The sequence below is a fragment of the Orycteropus afer genome, unplaced genomic scaffold (assembly GCF_000298275.1).
Source record: "Orycteropus afer afer isolate SDZICR_OR568_19922 unplaced genomic scaffold, OryAfe1.0 scaffold00028, whole genome shotgun sequence".
NCBI classification, from domain to species: domain Eukaryota; kingdom Metazoa; phylum Chordata; class Mammalia; order Tubulidentata; family Orycteropodidae; genus Orycteropus; species Orycteropus afer.
This window is the reverse complement of record NW_006921615.1, coordinates 4157782-4178800: the sequence shown is the minus strand read 5'-3', so window position 1 is coordinate 4178800 and position 21019 is coordinate 4157782. Positions and strand designations below refer to the sequence as shown.

The 21019-nt window shown below is 40.8% G+C and overlaps 1 protein-coding gene across 1 annotated transcript in view; it reads right to left on the bottom strand.

Moving 5' to 3' along the window:
• The window catches only part of DLGAP1 (DLG associated protein 1), a 526653-nt gene that overhangs the window by 16972 nt on the left and 488662 nt on the right, over nucleotides 1-21019 (bottom strand). Inside the window, exon 8 of the mRNA XM_007935401.1 lies at nucleotides 18916-19337. Coding sequence (XP_007933592.1) covers nucleotides 18916-19337 — 422 coding nt within the window. The remainder of the gene's footprint in view (nucleotides 1-18915; nucleotides 19338-21019) is intronic.

Here is a 21019-nt window from a genome sequence, read left to right as displayed (position 1 = left end):
AAACCTTATGAATAGCAGAGAAACACTGTCTGATACATTACTGTGCAACTTTATGAATAGCCCAGAAACATTGTCCAATGCAGAGCAGGAGGATGAGTCACTTAGGTTAGAAGCCTCTCAAAATACGACTGGGAAAGAGCTGCATCATCAGAGTCAAACCAACCTTACTGATATGGATAAGGTAATTCCATTTGCTGGAATTGAGGGAAAAAATGAAAAACAGCTGCAAACATCCATTAATAATCAGAACGTGGAATGTATGAAGTATATGAATCTAGGAAAATTGGCAGTTGTCAAAAATGAAATGGAATGCATAAAGATTGATATACTAGGCATTAGTGAGATGAAATGGACTGGTTTTTGGCCATTTTGAATCAGACAACCATAGTATCTACTATGCTGGCAATGACAATTTGAAGAGGAATGGCGAGGCATTCATCATCAAAAAGGGTGTTTCAAGATCTTTCCTGAAGTACAATGCTGTCAGTGATAGGATAATATCCATATGCCTACAAGGAAGACCAGTTAATATGACTATTATTCAAATTTATGCGCCAACCACCACCAAAGCCAAAGATGATGAAATTGAAGATTTTTATCAACTCCTGCAGTCTGAAATGGACTGAATATGCAATCAGGATGTGTTAGTTATCACTGGTGACTGGAATGCAAAATTGGAAACAAAGAAGAATCACTGGCAGTTGGAAATTTTGGTCTTAGTGACAGAAATAATGCTGGAAATCGCATGGTAGAATTTTGCAAAATCAATGACTTATTCATTGCAAATACCTTTTTTCAACAACACAAACAGCAGCTATACACGTGGACTTCACCAGATGGAGTACACAGGAATCAGACTGACTACCTCTGTGGCAAGAGGCAATGGAAAAGCTTAATATCTTCAGCCAAAACAAGGCCAGGAGCTGATTGTGGAACAGACCATCAACTGCTCATATGCAAGTTCAACCTGAAGTTATAGATGATTAAAACAAGTCCAAGAGAGCCAAAATATGATCTCGAATATATCCCTCCTGAATTTAGAGACCATCTAAAGAATAGATGTCATGCATTGAACTCCAATGTCCAAAAACCAGAAGAATTGTAGGATGACATCAAGAACATCATCCATGAAGAAAGCAAGGAGTCACTAAAAAGATGAGAAAAAAAGAGAAGACCAAAATGGATGACAGAAAAGACTCTGAAACTTGCCCTTGAGTGGAGAGTAGCTAAAGCAAATGGAAGAAATGACAAGATAAAAGAGCTAAACAGAAGATTTCAAAGAGCAGCTTGAGCAGACAAAGCCAATTACTATAACGAAATGTGCAAAGACTTGGAGTTAGGAAACCAAAAGGAAAGAACATGCTCAGCATTTCTCAAGCTGAAAGAATTGAGGAAAAAATTCAAGCCTTGAGTTGCAATATTGAAAGATTCTATGGGCAAAATATTGAACGATGTAGGAAACATCAAAAGAAGATAGAAGGAATACACAAAGTCACTGTACCAAAAAGAACTGTTAGATCTTCATTCATTTCAGGAGGTGGCATATGATCTTGAACCAATGGTACTGAAGGATGAAGTCAAAGCTGCAATGAAGGAACTGGCGAAGAATGAGGCTCCAGGAATTGATGGAATACTCATTGAGATATTTCAACAAATGGATGCCCGCTGGAGGCACTCACTTGGTCATGCCAAGATATTTGGAAGACAGCTACCTGGCCAACTGAATGGAAGAGATCCATATTTATACCCATTCCAAAGAAAGGTGACCCCAAAGAATGTGGAAATTGTCAAACGTTATCATTAATGTGTTAGACTGGGTTCTCTAGAGAAACAAAAACCAGCAAAGCTTATATATATATATAGAGAGAGAGAGAGGGAAAGAGAGAGAGAGACAGACAGAAATTTCTCTTAGGAAAATGGCTCACAAATGTATAGAAGCTGGCAAGTCCAAAGTCCCTGGAGGAAACATCGGGGTGGAGGCAGCCTTAGCTTCTGCAACTGCAGGGGGCTGAGGAATTCAAGGCTGGCAGGCAGTAAGTACACTGTTGTTGACTCCAACGAAAGACAAATCCAAGATCTCCAGGCCGAGCAGTGGGCTGCTCACTCACGGAAGGTTGTAGGCAGCACACCAGGGTCCGGATCCACAGAAGAATGTCTCTCTTCCCAGGATGTCCCTGGACATCCTGGAAGCAGGCCACACCCCTAGAGAAACTCCCCTTGGGCAGACTGGCCACTCAGAACACAGTCATCTGATCCCATCATGGGAACAACCACACAGAACTGGGGTCCACCAAATTAACACACAGCTCCAACTATCACAATTAATATCGCACGTAAGTATGATCTTACTGAAGATAATTCAAAAATGGTTGCAGCAGTATATTGACAGAGAACTTCTAGAGGTGCAAACTGGATTCAGAAGAGGACGTGGAACAAGGGATATCATAGCTGTTGTCAGATGGATCTTGGCTCAAGGCAACGTGTTTTATTGACTATGCTAAGGCATTTGATTGTGTGGATCATAACAAATTGCGGATAACATTGAGAAGACTGGGAATTCCTGAACACTTACTTGTACTCATGAGGAGCCTGTACATTGACCAGGAAGCTGTCGTTTTAACAGAACAAGGGAACACTGCATGGTTTAAAATCAAAGGTTGTATCCTTTCCCCATACTTATTCAATCTATATGCTGAGCAAATAATCTGAGAAGTTGGACTATATGAAAGGAATGTGGCATCAAGATCAGAGGAAGAATCATTAACAACCTAGCATACTCTGATGACACAACTTTGCTTGCTGAGAGTGAGGATGACTTGAGGCACTTACTGATGAAGATTGAAGAAAACAGTCTGCAGTATGGATTACGTCTCAATATAAAGAAAACATAAATCCTCACAACTGGACCAATAAGCAGCATCATGATAAATGGAGAAAAGATCAATGTTGTCAAAGAATTCACATTGCTTGGTTCTACAATCAACGACAATGGAAGCAGCAGTCAGGACATCAGATGATGTATAGCACTGGGCCAGTCAGCTGCAAAGGACTCTTTCAAGTGCTGAGGAGCAAGGATGTCTCCTTGAGGAGTAAGGTGCACCTGACACAAGCCGTGATATTTTCAGTTGCCTCGTATGCTTATGAGAGCTAGACAATGAATAAGAAAGAGTGAAGAAGAGTTGATGCTTTTGAGTTGTGCTGCTGGCGAAGAATGCTGCAAGCACCATGGACTGCTAAAAGAACTAACACATCTGTCCTGGAGGAAATGCAGCCAGAATGTTCCTTGGAAACAAGAATGGCCAGACTTCATCTCACTTACTTTGGTCATGTTGTCAGAAGGGACCATTTCCTGGAGAAGGATGTCAAGCTTGGTAAGGTGGAGGGTCGATGAAAGAGAGGAAGGCCTTTGACAAGATGGACTGACATGGTGGCTGTGATGATCGGCTCAAGTATAGCAGGGATCATGGAGCTGGCGCTGGATCAGGTGGTGTTTCGTTCTGTTGTGCATGGGGTCGCTATGAATCGGAAACGACTTGACAGCACCTAACAACAACACCCCGGGATGCTAGGTAAAGAAATATCAGGTAACAGTAATGAATGAAAGATACAGGATACAACTGTGGGCTTTCCTCACAAATAAAAAAATAGCCAAAACTGTTTTATCAGAAAGTTATGGAAGAGCCCAAGATATAATGCATTTCGTCCAAGGTCAGTCTTGTATTTTACTTTTTAACTTTGGTGGATGAGCCTGGCTTTCAAAGCTCTGGCCGAAAAACCAAAGGAGCCTGAAAGGATTCGTGGGATCCACGGGGGAGCTGTTAGGTAAGGCATGCATTTCGATTGCTTTCATGGAACAGGGGCAGTCCTTGCAGCTCTGGAAATTCATTTATTCATTCAGCAAATATTAGGGCATACTACATGCCAGACACTCTGCTAGATGGATACAATACAGTGAGGAGCAAGATGAAGTCTGTCCTTGGTTCTGATGAGAGACAGTGGGAAAAATGGGTATCAGACATCCAAACATAGATACAAACATTATGGATTTACTTAATTACTGGTATTGGAACAAATGGACCTGACCTTGATGAACATACACCAAGGGATAGTGAATTCTTTAAATGATGGTTAGAGAATATTAAGTGCTCTTAGTCTCCTTCTGCCAATAAATGGAAACAAACAAACAGAAAACATGGTTACAGTATGAAAATTGGCTCTGGACCAAATGATTGGTTTTAGAAATTGCTATTTGATAATGCCACCATTTTTTTTTCTTTAATTTGGAAAAAAATTAAAATACATGAAAGTACAAAGAGAAAGTGCATAGCAAATACCCATATATATGTTCTCCTCAAAGGAAAAAAAATGCTCATTTGATCAGATTTGCTTCTGATTCTGTTTCCTTTTCTTTTCTTTTTTTCTCTCTTCATTCAAAGAAACAAAGCCCTACAGATAAAGTAGATGATTACCACTCCAGCCCCATCTCTCTCCCTCCCCAGAGGTAACCACTGGGGTAGACAATGACTATTCCAGTCCTATCGATGAGTTCATTAAGTTCTCTCCCCTGGTCCCAGAAAGGTGTCAACCAGGGGCCTTCTTGAGTGCAAAAGAAAGAGCTTCAGATTAATGCAAAGTGCAACCCAACTAGCAGAGCCTATGTCCTTAAGCAGCGGACTTTTTTTGAAAACTAGAGTGGGGGTTAAGGCTATGTCAGTCCATGAGGAGGGTATGCTTCACACACTGGTGTCCTGGTAGTCTTTCTAGATTGTTCAACCCAAATATGATTGACAGATTTTACCATCCACACCCCTTAGGGCACATTCAATGCATCTTCCAGCATAATTATCTATGTGGTATTCCCCAGGCATGTCGTTTAACCATGATTTATTCCATCTATTTGTGTAATACTTAATCATGTAATAGGCCTTGCTTTGCTGTGTAACTTTTTTCATATAGTTAAGTCTAGTCTCCCGAGGTGTCTCACTGGCACCCTGACAGTGAATATTTCAGACCACTTCCTCCCTTCCCTCACCCTTCCCAATTCTTTTGTTAGTCTGTCCCTCACTGTAAGTAGAAAACAACAGCACAAAATGCTACATTCTCCTCCTGTTGTTGTTGTCATGTGCCGTTGAGTCGTACCCTACTCATAGCAACCCCTCCTTGGGTTTCCGAGGCAATATCGCTATGGAGGTAGATTGCCCAACCTTCCTTCCGAGGGGTGGCTGGTAGGTTTGAACCGCCAGCCTTCTGGTTATCAGTCAAGTGACTTAGGCACTGTGATATGCGGTCACACTGTACTCAGACACTACACTACCACAAAACCTCTCACTCTGCAAGAGATGTTTAGGGAGAGCTGGTAGTAGAGGAAGGGTTTGGGTTAGTTCACCACCAAAGTCAGAGATATTTATTGGCAACTCATCATTGTTACCTTTGCAAACTCTGCCTCCTTAGATTATTAGCATCTAAGCACTTTCATAAGGAATTCTGTGGTGTAGTGGTCAAGGCATTTGGCTGCTAACCAAAAGACTGGCAATTTAAATCCACCAGCCACTCTGTGGAAAAAAGATGGGGCAGTCTGCTTCCGTACAGATTATAGCCTTGGAAACCCACTGAGGGTTGCTATGAGTTGGAATCGACCCGATGGCAATGAGTTTGGTTGTTTAAGCACTTTCAAATATTTATTTAATTTGACCATCATAGGACCCTGTGAGGCAAAGCAGACATCATCATTTCATTTGAGAAACTATGGGCTCAGACTATGGTGTCTCTCCCCTGAGATCAAACAACTTCTTAGTGGCACTGTGCTGACTGGAAAAAGCAGAGGCACTGGAGTCGGGAAGGATGAACTTCATCACTCATCTGTGGATGGATCTTGGGAGAGTTTTTGAGACCCACAGACTCAGCTTTCTTTATCTGTCAAATGGATATGACATTATCTTCATAAAACTGATGATTGATTATTTATTAAAACAATATATGTAAAATATTAGAATATAGCAGGTGTTATAATTCTTAGATTTTACCTATATTCTTTAGTCCTTGGATATTTACCTGGGAAACTAAAAAGTGGCATAATCTGTCACAGGGCATTAATCTTCTAATTATCCTACTAATCTTCACAATAGGACTTCTTTCCCTAATAGTGTAGACTGGTTGAATATCTGCCTTTCTTGGTGGCATTTATTCAGGCAGTTTCAAACAAGTGTCAATGAGTAGGGAATAATTTCTCTTGTCTCTGTGTATAAGGAATCCATAAAAATTATTCAGGGGCCCAGATTTTTAGTGTGTCTCAGTATAGCCTGGTTCAGATTCCCATACCTATCAGTGCTAGCATCATGGTCAGCAGAAAGGGTGATAAAGATACAAAAGGGAGGTAGAACCTTAGCCAGTGCTAGATACCCAGACCATCAGCTGGAACCTTGCACAGAAAGAAGATGGCCTGCAAAATGAAGTGTCAGAACCCTCCTCATAGCAGCAGCTTTTAATGAAAAACAAAGTCCATCTTCAAGTAGAAAGACTATGCCAGGTAAACTCAGCCCGTTGAGCTGTATCCCCACCCTCTTTCAAATAGAACTTAATTGTGTGGTTTGGTGCCTCTACCAACCAAACTATGGTCTCCAAACTCAGCTGATCTTTCATTGCTGCTCATTAGTCCTTCAAAATGTTCTAGGTGACCTCCCTCTGACCCTCATTTCCTGACTCTTATTCACTCTCAACTCAATCATTATTTCCTCAACTTCAGGAAATTGTTGTTGCCTCCTACCAGATGAAAGAAAAAGGCATGAATGTTCTCAATGTTTCTCCTCTCCTAGCATTTGTCCCCTCACACACAGTCCCTTCAATGTCCCCAAAAGACTTTGGTGATCTACTTCAGCAAAATCGGCCACTGAAAATTCTATGACGCATAGTTCTTTTCAGACATACCTGGGGTTACCATGTCTGCTCCCACCCTATAGACTTTTCTACAACCACACTTGCCATCTATCTTTGTCCATACCTGATTCCCTCCAGGTGGCTCTGAGATCTTGTTCCCTGAGTTAGTGCCTCTCTCTGCAGTCTCTGCCTCTTTGCTAGTGAGATGCTTACAAGTATCCTCAAGTCTCTCTCATTCTGAGGGAAAAAAATTCCTTCCCAGCTTCATGATCCCCTCCAGCAAATACAGAATTCTCCCTGTGAGACCCCAAATTCTCCAAAATGCAGACTGCCTCCTTTGAATTCCTCAATCCCCCACGTGTCCCTCGACTCATTGCATCTGGTTCTATCTCCAGCTCCTTGTCTTCATAGACCCTTCCGCTGCGTGTGACACACACACTCCCTGCTTTACTTTGTATTTCTCTGGGCTTCCTTCTCTGTTCTTTATGTACTTCCCTCTCACTCTGCCTTTTAAATGTGGAAGACAAAATTCAATCCTCTACCCACTTTCCTATTCCCCCTGAGCGAGCTCATCTACTATCCTAGTTTCAACTACTTTTTAACATGTTTAAGCTTCTCAGCTTTGCTAACTCCTGTATGTACCAACACACAAGCCTCAAAGTAGCATATATAACTACTCACTGAGCACCTGTTGTCTCCCCAAATGCATTTTCCCCTCAGAATTCCTCTGTTGGTTACAATAAGAGCTTCAAGGCTTGGCCCCACCCCTACCCACAGTATGAATACTCTCCCTTCCTTACCCACATTGGAGGTTTAGTTTTATTAAGGGGACTGAAGAGTTTTCTTGTCATGTAATTCCCATGCTTAAAACTTTTTCATGGTCTCTTATCATCCATGGCATAAGCCTGAAATAACTTCACGGAAGGCCTACCATTCCAGCCTTACCTGTCAGTTCGTTCCCTAAGTGCTCTGGGTTTCCACAGTTTCCTAACTCCCTGTGCTGTTTCTCTCCTCAGTGTCTTTGCTCTTGCTAACACTAAGCAGGGATGTTGTCTCTCCCTGGGTCCCTGGACTAGTCAGGCGCTCTCCCTTCTCATCTTTTCAGACTGAGCTCTGGGCACCTCCCTTGACCAGAGCTCTCTTCCTGACTTCTCTCTTCTCCCTCCTCAGTGCTCCTCAAACTCCCGCGCATAGCTGTATCTCTCCTTTCCACATTCTTTCCAACATAATCTATTTACATCTGTCTTTCCAACCACACTATGAACTCTTTGATGGCATGGACTATTCCTATGTAACTCCAGCACCTTTGTGAAGGTACACATTTTGCAACTGAATGAGCCAGCTACAAAATTCTGTGAACCAGAAAAAATAGATTAACAACAACACTTGAGGCCTTAACTATTCTCTTTCAGATTTTATTGTGTTTAGCACCACTTTTAAGTTATAGTCTTGGAGAGTTAGCTAGTAAGGAGCTCTGGTAGCATAGTGCCTAAGGTACTTGACTGCTAAACTGAAGGCTGGTGGTTCAAACCCATCAGCCACTCCTCGGAAGGAAAATGGGGCAATCTACTTCCATAGAGATACTGACTTGGAAACCCAAGCAGGGGTTGCTATGAGATGGTCTGACTCAACAGCTCTTAACAACAATAATAGTTAGCTAGTATAGTCTTTTGCCACTCTCTGTTGGATTGATTCCAACTCATAGTGACCCCTGGTATGTCTGAAAAGAACTGTGGTTCACAGGGTTTTCAGTGGCTGATTTTGCTGATGTTGATCACCAAAGTCCTTCTTCTGAGGAGCCTCTGGGTGGGCTTAAAACTCCTTCCTTTCATTTAGCAGCTAAACGCATTAACATTGCAATATAGTCTTAGCAGGGATAATATTTCTCTTGGCTTTCACCTGTCATGTTGGTTGTGGTGCCTGGGCTGGAAGGGCCAAATCATTTGAGATAAGTTACACTTGTTTATGGGTGAATTAAACCTCCTTATCCTCAAGTGTTGGCTTTCTTTCATGCATCTGGCTTACATATATATTTTAAACTTTAGGCTGAAAGAGGACAAGGAATTTAAAAAAAGTGGGTTGACCCACTTACTTCGAAGTTATGTGGACTTGTCAGCCAAAATCAGTATCATTTCATCACGTTGGGGTTACCCATGTGGAGCACACTCTTATTTACAAGTGTGTCCTTGTGGAAAAGAATGTCTCCAGTCTCCTGCCCAGCTGCCTCTCTAGCACATTTGTGATCCAGAACTGCTGTCAACCAAACGTTTCAGCAGCAAACACGGATCAGTTTCATTCCTGACAAACAGTGGCTGTTCTGCCTTTAACCAGCAGCCTTTTTCTAAAGGAGCTGAAACTTGGTGGCTAATGAAGAAAGAATAGAGTTCTCAAGTAGAAAATTTCTCACAGACTAAAACCAGAACTCCTGCAGAACTGAAACATGGAAAAAAAACATTGTTTTGTTTTTTAAAGAGCAAGTTCCAAAATCTCAGCTAATTTTAGTGTTTTGTTTTGCTTTTCCCCCACACCCTTCTAGAATTCTTTCTTATAAAAGATGGTTATGCTTCAGATCTGTATCTCAATGTATGGCAGCCATGAAATAGAAACATCATATAAACCATGCTCATGCAGGGTCCCTGGTGGCACAAACGGTGTGCAATCAACTACTACTAATGCCTTGATGGATGGATGAACAAGTACCTCAGAAGAACAAATATATATATATATATCACACAGATATATAAAGGTAATTTTCAAGCCCTTGAAAGTGGAATGAAATGAAATTGGCTTACATTTCCCTTGGTAATAGAGAAGAAAAGAAGTAGATGCTGGGTTTGAAGTTAATTCTATTTAACAGAAATAACTGTTGTTGGAAAACATGATCAACAAATATTATTAGATGCTGCCTAGAAATACCACTGTTCTGAGGAAACAACATCTGTTTCAGTCCTGGTTCTGCTCTCAGCTTGCCACATCTCTTCCTCTCTCCACACCTTGGTGCCCACCTTAGCCTCAAGAGGATGAGAGTGACTCTCTAATGCCATTCTAGCACCAGTATGCCCCTCCTTGTGCCCAGCACAATGCAAAGTAAAATCAGTCGAGGACTCTCAAATGATAAACGCAAGCACATTGCACACAGTTCCTTTCCATTATTCCCACTTCCTCTGTGGTCACTAATTTCAGGTTGGCCAGATCTTAAAAAGGGACTATGCAGTGTATGTGTGTATGTGGGGAGGCAGGAGGATCCTTTTGAAGGTTCACTTCAAAAGCAAGTTGAGACTAATACAGAACAGAATTAGGATGCACCCAACACTTCCCACTTGGAAATCCACCCAAGCTTGGGATTGGCAGTAGCATAGTGTGCTGCTTTGTCTGCACCAAGAATTTCACTGGCTACAGAGACACACCAAAGTTAAGACTCGGCAGAGATTGCACTGATAGCCACTCACAGGAATGGCTGTGAACACCTCCGTAAACCAAACCTGAAACTAGGTAAGCTCCATGTCAGGTTTTATTACAGCTCGCATTGATTGCCAAGACTCACAGGGCTTTAAGACCACAGGCCAAGTTTCACTGACTCTGATGCAAATGCTGGGCAAAATTAAAGTGGAATCAGTCTGCCTCCTGCACATGGTCTACATTTATCAGTTAGTTTCAGATAAAGTCTGAAAGTCCCATATATAAGTTGTCTACCATTTAGGAGAGAAAGATAGATTTCAAAGTACAATACGCCTGCATTTCATCCCAGCATCATTGAAACCCTAGCTCCGTTCCCCACCTCAGCGGTAGACTACATTCTGGGTTTGAAGCATTCAGTCCCATCTGGTAGTTTCATTCCTGGTTAGATAACACCAGACGTATCTATGCAACATACAAGGCACTGTCAAAGAGCACGGAGTCATCTCCTGAGACAGCTGTTTCACACAAGGGCTTCATTGTCTGGGGAAAGTTTGTATCATTTTACTTCTAATACTGAGTGAACAAGCAGTGCCATCAGCTGTTGTGGCTTGGAGGAAACCCTGCTCACTGCCGATTCTCCTTATTCTGCTATCAAACCCAAACAAACTATCAATGTTAGGGCTGAAGGTTTAAAGAAAGAGCTAAAGTCCTTGCTCTGTTTTTGTTTTATCAGGTAAAATAATAACTCCACACACCCAAGGAATTTCTAGGTTATACTTTTCGAAAGATAGCTTGAGGTTACTAGGCTACTATGAAGAGTGCTTGTATTCAATTTGTCCTTCATTACTCACAGTATTCTGTTTCAGGTAAACTAGAGTGTTTTCCAGCCCTTTTCACTAGAAAGTGTTTGCAAAAACAATATCCACAGGAAGAGCTGTCAGAAGTAAAATCATAAAATAATTGATAACTGAATAATTATTTAAATTTGGGCTGACTTTTTTCAATTCCATAAAAGAGAAACAAAGAGCTCTGGTGGTTAAGGCATATGGCTGATAACCAAAAGGTCAGTCGTTTGAACCTACCAGCTGCTCCGTGGAGAAAAGATGGGGTGGTCTTTCTCTGTAAAGATTTACAGCCTTGGAAACCAAATGGCGGTTGCTATGAGTCAGACTTGACTTGATGGCAGTGAGTTTGGTTTTTTGAGAATAGAGAAACAGGTGAACAAGATTATCTGCTATGCTTAGTTGCTAACCAAAAGACTGGAGATTGAGTCTACCCAGAAACACATTGGAAGAAAAAGCCTGACAACCTACTTCTGAAAAATCAGCCGTTGGAAATCCTATGGTGCACAGTTCTACTCTGACACACATGGGGTCATGATGAGTCAGAAAGGATTTGAAAGCAACTCGTTTAATTGAGAAAGAGGGTTACAATTCCCCCATGTCCAAAATCTGTACTCTGAGACACCATTGAGCAAATGGGTTCTTTTCCAAACATTTTTACTTATTTACATTTGGTATAATTTTGGTATCTTATAAATTAAGCAAATATTACAATCTTCTTTTCTCTAACTCTATGCTATTTATCCTTCTATGATGGCTTTAAAGACCAGATCTTCTGGAAGGATTTTGTGAAGAGGCCATCCTTGTCATGTACCCTGAAGAGAAAATGCCACCTCCCACTTGTATAAAATCTTAATAACATGTAAGTGTGCCTGGCCAAGAGATAGACGGATCTGTGCTTGACCTGTTTATCAAAGCTCTTTTTCTGAGCATACACAGATTTTTTTTTTTTTTTTTAATGCTGGTTACTTAGAAATTGGCTATATCCACCAAACGGGACTGGCCTTTCTTTCTTACTATCATTCCTACAAAACAAAGAAAAAGTTAAATCAGAGGATTAGGAAAACAAAGACCCTCTACAATGGCAGGCCCAGTTATCAGAAGAGAATTGCAGTTGCCAAAGAATCAGACACAGACATGTAGGAAGCATCTTACAGAGGACAGTGCCAAGTGACACACAAAGTATAATTATCTCATCAGATGTTATTCATGTTGTATGTATTCTATCAGACACTGTGTGCTCTGTGACTTTGCAGAAGCTACTGCCAGAGAGCTGTTTTAAGGGCAGATAAAACCACCTGTCAAAGTCTCTAGCCTCCTGCCTGAGGTACTGTAAGGATAAGATGCATATTCTTTCATCCACTTCTATCCTCCCTGCCATGACTTTATGGCCAGATCTTCCCTGACTTGGATTTGACTCCTTTGAAATTGGTGACTCTTTGACCTGGGCTTAAGAGTTTACCTCTGTGCTGTTTAGAATTTTGGAATTCTGGTAGAATTTTGGAAACCTAGTAGATTGAAGCTTCTATTTTGCATTTTGCAGAGAATGAAAAATACAGAAAGTCTTCAAGTATTTGTGGAATGGAATTGTATCTCAAGTGCTGGAAGGGACACATGCGCTCATCTAGACTATCTGGCTGAACAGCACAGAGCTCCTTTCTCCCCTGTCGGTGGCAGTTGTTCATCTCTGTCTGTCAAGTACCTTCAGGGAGTGAAAGAGCTCATCCTCTCACAAGTGAGTGCTTATTCCAGCTTTTGGCAACAATAACTCCTAGCTATTTCTTGAATATTGTTTGGCCGCTTAGATAGAAAGATATTGCTAAGTAAAATAATTTTGTGAGACAGAATTTCCAAAATATTTTGAGGACACAATACATACTTATTGATCCCCTTCTATATGCCAGGCATTGTGATAGGTGTTGGGGCGATAAAGACAAAAAAGGCAAGAAGAGTTCTGCCCTCAGAGGGCTCATTCTTTAGCAGAAGAGGAGATACATAGACTATCATAAAACTCTACTGGAAGTACCTAATAGAAAAATGGACAGGGTTTCCGAAATATCAAGGAGGCACACTAATTTCAGGCTGAGGGGAGGTATTTCACAAAGACATCTGGGAGGTGAGATCTGAGCTGGGGCTTGAGGGAAAGCCCATGTTTTAAGCCGGATGGACTTAATGTGAAAAGATGCTACTAATTTGAATCAGTTTTATATATTTTTAAAAGCATGTATAAACTCTATTTTAGTTGTTGTTATTGTTGTTATCAGACCTTACTCATAGAGACCCCTCCTTGGGTTTCCGAGGTGGTATCACTACAGAAGTAGATTGCCCAACCTTCCTGCCAAAGAGTAGCTGGTGGGTTTGAACCACCAGCCTTCTGGTTAGCAGTCAAATGCCTTAGGCACTACGCTACCAGAGCTCCTTTATTTTAGTAGTATGATCTAAAATTATTTTTAAATTAATAATTTTAATATTTAAAATTAATAATTTGAAATTTTCACTAATTCCTATATATACCATTGGTTTTAAAACTGTGTCCTTAGGAATCATAAGACTTTTGGGAAGTTGGGGTAAGGGCCTGGGAAGGTTGTCAGGGACTTTGGTTGGGGGAAGAGTGTACAGGCTGAGCAAATAGGACTCTGGGCCTCCATCTCTCCTATAAACCATAAGAGCTTCACTGTTCTTCCTGTCATATTTACTGGTGTTTTTGGTGTGATTTTTTTAAATGAGAAAAGGAGTTCTGATATTAAATATGTCTTCCACTACAGAGATAGGCCAATTCCTCAATGAAGATTTCACTGAACCCTGGCCTTCTAAAACTAGTCAATTCATTTACATACCTGAAAGCAAAGCACCAAAAACTACTCCCATGCCTAGTTAGCTCGGCTATTCTGCAACCAAGTCCCTCCCACCTCACATCAGGCAGCAACCTCACAAATATGTGCCAAAGCAAAGAAGTAGAGCTTAGTAAATTCCTCACTACTCTGAAAAAAAGTCCTCAAGCAGTAAGGCTTATTAATGGTGGGTCAGTAGGATCCTGGTGTACAAAGATAATAAATTATTTTTATTTATAACCAATCTTGTTGTAGCAAATAGTGTTAGAATAAAATATCTAAATATCTTCATATGGAAGGTGTTTGTAAGTCCTACTTCTATGTCATTGTTTAACCAACATCTCAAGTAAAATCTGGAAAAACAATTGGGTGGGCAATTCCTCGATGCTCATTATTTTGGGACTTGACCAGTATTGTCCATTTCAAAACACAAATACACTTCCCCTTCATCCCAGATGCAGGATGAGAATCTGGTTTTCTGGCAACATGATCATCTTTCCAATATATGTGGTAGGATCAAAATATATTGACTTAGTTTCATAGCTCATTTTTCCCCCCCTCAAATCCTTTACTTTCTCAGTTTTTAGAAAATTATTATCCTCCTGCAAAATTATAAAGTTGGGGAGAACATCTAATCTCGGATTGGAAGACCAATGAGAAGAAAATATGGGAACCAACTGGAAAGCGAGAATCAGCCCCACATCGATGACTAGGAATCTGAAAGGTAGCTCATTCTGTTGACCAGCTACACAAGATATTATTACTCCTTACCTCTTGCCATCAATTCTGACTCATAGAAGCTCTATATGACAGAGGAAATTCTCCCCAGAAGGTTTCCAAGTTGTAATGTCTATTGAAGCAGACTGCCACATCTTTCTTCTGTGGAGCAGCTGCGGACTTCAAGCCACGGACTGGTTAGCAGCCTAGTACTTAAGCACTGTCCCACCAGAGCTCTTCAGATACTGGCAGTTTTCCTGAGAAAATCTTATAAACTCTGGGTACACCCACAAGAAGAAAAGAGATTAAGAAGATGCCACTCAGACTTTCTAATTGACTCCACCCATTACCACCACTCCTATTGCCAGGCAGGGCCTCATTCACCTGTCACCAAGGCATAGAGCTCACTCTGCTTATGGATCAACATTCAAGTGAGTCTGCCGCGGAACCAACAAGTAGAAGCAAATGTCAAGGAAATTTACCTACCCACTAAGTTGTTTGCACTTAAAATATGAAAGAGCAAAAGGAAACTGACACACATTTATGAATTTTCTAAGCTGCTTCTAAAGGCAACAAATAAGCCACTCAGCCATTTGCTAGGGTTCCAGCAGGAAGAATAGGCACAGAAGGAGCTGTGTGTAGGCGGCGGGCATGACAAGGAGGCCTGTAACCTGCTGTTATTTTCCAGGCTTAGTTTTCTTAAAAAATACATTCTTTAAGAAAAACTCACTGTTCCTGGACACAAACTGTTTGGTCATTTTAGTGAAGTCTTTTACATAATAAGATGTACAGTAGGGCTTAGATCTAATCATTAAGAAATTGTTGTTGTTGTTGTTGTTAGGGGCAACAGTATATCTTAGTTACAATTTTGAAATTGTCCTTAGTGCATTTGACAGTGAAATGACATGCTGAATTGGCCTTTCTTTAAAATAGACTACCATATAAGATTTAAAAAAAGATGAACAAATGTTGGTGAGGATGTGGGGAAACTGAAACCCTTATCCATTGATGGTAGGAATCCAAAATGGTACATACAGTCTCTGTGGAAAACTGTAGCAGTTCCTCAAAAAACTAAAAGTAGAACTACCATATGACCCAGGAATTCTACTCCTAGGTATATACCCAAAAGACTTGAAAGTAGAGACTCAAAAAGAGGCCTGTACACCAGATTTCATTGTAGCACTATTCAAAATAGCCAAAAGGTGGAAACAAATGTCCATAAACAGATGAATAAATAAGCAAAATGTGTACATATATACAATGGAATAATACTCAGCCAACAGGAAAAATGAATCCTTGATACATGTGTGGATGGAGCTACAGTGTGGATGGAGCTTGAAAGACATTATGCTGAGAAAAATAAGTTGAACAAAAAAGGACAAATGTTTTATGACTTTGCTTATACAAAAAGATAAGAAAAGGCAAATGTATAGAGACCAAAGTTTATTAGTGGTTACCAGGGTTGGGAAGGAAGAGGAAAAGGAGGTTTAATGGTGATAGAAAAACTGCATTGATTAAGGGTAAGATTGCACAGCCAGTTACTGTAATTGCTGTCAATGAGTTGTGTTGTTGTTGTTGTGTGCTGTCGAGTCGGACCTGACTCATAGCGACCCCCCTTGGGTTTCTGAAGCAGTATCACTACGGAAGTAGATTACCCCATCTTCCTTCTGAGGAGTGGCTGGTGGGTTTGAACCACCAGCCTTCTGGTTAGCAGTCAAGTGCCTTAAGCACTATGCTACCAGAGCTCCCCAATGGGTTGTGCACTTGTAAAAAGTTGAATTCGCAAAAGTTATGTGATAGGTATATTTATGACAACAACCAAAAAAAAAAAAGAGTAGCTGCTGAGGCTGCTTACATACAACCAAACACTTTATGGGATTTGGTTCCTTGGTTTGAGGGTTTAGAGCCATGTTTTTATGGGACATGCCAGTAAATTCACTTAACAGCATGTTTAATGCCTCTGTCCTCCCTCCTAGTTCACTGTGTGGTGCCTAGGGTCTTAAAGCCAGCAAACAGCCATCTAAGGCACAACAGTTGGTCTCTATTCACCTGGAACAACAGAGGAAGGAGAGTCAAGAATAGAAATACATAGAATGTGTGGCTAATTCCTTCCATGAAACATTGCTTCCTTTGCCACGAGACCAGAAGAACTAGATGGTGTCTGGCTACTATTAATGAACATTTTGATTAAAAATTCATAGAAGAATCCTGATCAAAAAGGGGAAAATGCAGAAGAGTATTTCAAAATCTCATGGACTCTAGACTTTCTGGAGCCATAGACTGTAGATGAACCCCTGAAACTACTACTCTGAGATAATCTTTATACTGTAAGCCTAAAACATCACCTAATGTCTCTAAACTGAATAATAGTTTAGCTCAACTAGTAAGAAAGGTCTGCCTTGCGCACTATGCTCTTTTAAGAACTCTCTATATGGGATCAAATTGACAACAGCAACTCAAAAGAATAAATAGGAGACTTGGGGGCAGTGATTTTATTTTAATGAGAGAGGAACAACTCAGAAAATGAGAATGAGTATGGTTGTACAACCTGAAGAATATTATTGATATCACTAAATTGTATATGTAGAAACTGGTGAATTGGTATCTGTTTCACTGTGTATATTCTCAACAACAACAAAATAATAAATAAAATTTAAAGAAAAAAAAAACACTCTGGCACAAATAACAACAAGTGGGGAAAGTGAAAAATTCGACCAGCCAATTGTTGAAGCTGTGTGATTGGGCACATGTGATGTGATTGGGCACTGTACTTTTTGTTCATGTTTTTAAATTTGCATAATACAAAGTTACATACTAGTTTTAAAAATAGGTCAAAAGCCACATGATGACAATACTTTTCTGGGTGCTCCCACACACAAAAGTGAAGTTAGGTTGTAATGCCTACTGCAGGGGTTCTTAGATTCAAACATACCATCAGTCAGAAGATCTATCATTATTTAATAAAGGTTTTTCAGAAGGAAAAAACACAACATTAATACAGACAGTGATCATAAACTATATTCAAATTCTGGGATTGTTGAAAATGTGTAAAGCTGACTTCAGAATTTAGATAATCTGGTAATTTTCCTTTATTAGTTGTTAATGTTGTTGTTGTTGTTATGTGCCGTCGAGTCGGACCCCACTCATAGAGACCCCTCCTTGGGTTTCCAAGGCAGTATCACTACTGAAGTAGATTGCCCAACCTTCCTAGGAATTGTTATTTAAAGGGAAAATCTGAAAACCATGGTATTCAAGGACTCCAGAAGATCATTTGTTTTAATGCTTTAAATTGGAATTTGTGTTAATTACTTTAGTGGCTGAAGGTTTGCCTCCTGTGATGGTTATTTTTATGTGTCAACTGGCTAGGTTATGGTGCCCAGCTGTTTGGTCAAACATTAGTCTAGATGTTACTGCAAAGGTATTTTGTAAATGAGATTAACATTTCATTTCATAATCAGTTGACTCTAAGTAAAGATTACCCTTGGTAATGTGGGTAGACCTCATCGCTCAGTTATAATGAAGTTTCCCAGAGAAAAAAATTCTATCTCAAAGCTATAACATATATATTATGTTAGAGTTTCCAGCCTGTCTCCTGTCCTATGGGGTTTGGGCTTACTAGTCCCTACCATAATGCAAGTCAATTCCTTATCATAAATCTCATTCTCTTCCTACCTTACTGAATTTGTTTCTCTGGGCAACACCTGACCTCCTCAAATCCTAAAAGAGAAAGTAAATGCTAGTCAGGCTTGAGAATGTAAGCAAACATGGGCCTGTCCTGGTCTTTACTTATTAGCCTTGTTTTAATACTGTATGTTAATTAAAGTAATACAACCATAAAGGTTTCAAATGCCCAACACACATGTATCCCTGTACCTAGAAACTAGTTAAAATTATTTTCAACTTCCTGAGCATTAGCAACATTTCAGGAGCATCTTGAGGAAGAACAACTACAGTAGGAATATGAGACAACTTCCAATTTGAGCTTTGTGTTTTTCAGAGAAGAAAAAGAATGCCATCACCTAGAGCTGAGGAAGGTGTTATACCTCCCCAGCTGTTCTCTTCTTATTGTGCAGTACAGGGGCATTGAGACCTAGCCAGAACCGCCCAGATATTCTACAAGTTCCAGTTTAGGGAAGGAAATGTCAAGGCTATACAAGTAAATTTGTCAGGGAAGATAACAGCAAAGTTTAAAAATGCAAAGTGACCCCCAGCCCAAGTCATGAGCACGGAACTGTGCTAGCATTGTTACTTACTGTCCTCTGGCAAGTTGTTTTCCCGCTCTTCTCTCTCCATCTGTTGGCACCACCCTTCCATGCGGTCTCGCTCTGCCTGAAGAAGCTTCAGAAACCAGTGGCCATCTCGGTGACACACTGACCTTTGAACAGCCTCCAGAGGGTCTTCAGTGATAGAGTCAATCCAAGGATCCGGCGGAGGCAGAATAGAGGGGTCAAAATCTGTGTCAAAGTCATCGTCTGCTGAACAGGCGTGGTAATGGTTTCCTGAGCCCTGAATGCTAACTGTTGAGGTGCTGGCATCCCGAGAAAACTGTCTGGCCATTGGGCTGGGACATGAATTGTCCTCTATAGATTCCAGAGAATTTTCCAGGTTATCATGGAAGTCCAGGTCAGCCTGTACTGCTGTGGTCACACTGTTGGATCGCGTGAACCTGCGGAAGCTTAGGGAATAGAGAAAGGAGATTTAGTTTATGATATTTCTTAAAGCAAAACTACATTCTTTTTGTGTTACATGTGACCAGAAGGGGTCTCATCTCCTCAGTATGCTGGGGGTAGGCCCTTGATGATGCATATTGGTTGTCATAGCTCTAGTATAAAGAACACAAATCTGTCTTTGTTCAATATGGAACATGCAAGCAGATAGAGAAATTTTAGCTGTGGAAAAAGTATACAGTTATCAAAGCCAGTATAATGTCCAATGTCCAACTTCCTCCCCAATCTGAAGTGGCTTAAATCCTAAAATTCAGAATGATAATGATCAAATTATATCTTCATCTGTTTAATTGGACTAGAAATGGAGATGGGATGGGGAACACCACCCAAGACTACAGTGTTTCCTGCATAACCACATTTTCCCAAGGACAGCTCTTACAAAAAAAGATTTCCTATAGGCAAACTTAAGTTTCTTCTAAAATTACAGCTCCTTTCTCTGGAAAGGATTCATGTGGTTTCTAATCATATAGATCACCATTATAATATGGCACAAAGACTTTGGGACAAAAATTAGCTCATAGATCTAGAGTTCTGGAGTACTGTACACCCTACCTTTAATTTTCCTCCTCGCAGTCCTCCTACCAGGGTGATAAAAGACAGCTTGTTAACAGATTCAATCTAAGCATATTGTACATGGATACTAATGAGATCAGTCTTTCTCAAACAAATGGCCTGATGCACCTCTTGCTGATCCCTTCAAGAAAGGTGGGTGGGATGGGGAAGAACACAAGCACAGTGAATTCTTTCTTATATGAGGATCAAGGGAACGTGTGAGCCTAAAGTAATTAAAAAAAAAAAAAAAAAATTATCCCTAGAGTAAGCAAAAACAATGACAGAGAACATAATTTCACTGAAGGCAGTAGCCACATGAGTCACCTCCTCTGTATATGTTTGTGGTGTAGTAAATTATATATGGTTTTCTAGCCATAAGTCTTTGTAAACTCCATGGTGGAATTTGCTGTGAGCATCTGAGTAGCTCCTGATTGTTAAAGTTATCCACCTAGGGTATTTTTGTTGGGCGCAGCATGAAGTAATTTTCTGGGAAGTTTGCACTCTCTCAGGTGTATAGAATTCTGATGTTGTGGTTGGTTAGTTTGGTTATTCTGTCAGGCTCAAAAGAAGCCCTCGTAGAGGCAGAAGGAATCTCTCACTGCCAGCTGGGAGATGCGAGAGACATGTGCTACTGAGAGAGAAACACCAAGAGACATGCACTGCAGGGGGAGAGACTGAGAGAGACTGTCAGCTAAGAGATGGCAGGCTGAGAGAGACTGAGCATGTTCCTGAACTTGAATTGTAGCCTATTGCTTCCCTAATAAACCCCATAATCTGTGAGTTCTGTGCAGCCACTGCAGTGAATTATTGTACCCAGCAGAGAGGTGGTAGGTGCTGTGGGAGGAATGGTTGGTGTCAGGGTTGGTGAAAGGGCTGGAGGGAGGTAGCATGTCTGGCCTAGCAGGGATAAGCCTTGGGCTACTGATGGTGATTCTGTCTTCCTTTTGTGGGGTTAGAGGAGGTCAGAAGATGCAGCCTCCCTGCCCCTATGGCAGTACATTGCAGAGCCAGACACACTTCCTTGCACCCACAACTCACAGAAGCAGCCATCCCCTGACTTCTTGCCAGAGAGCTATTC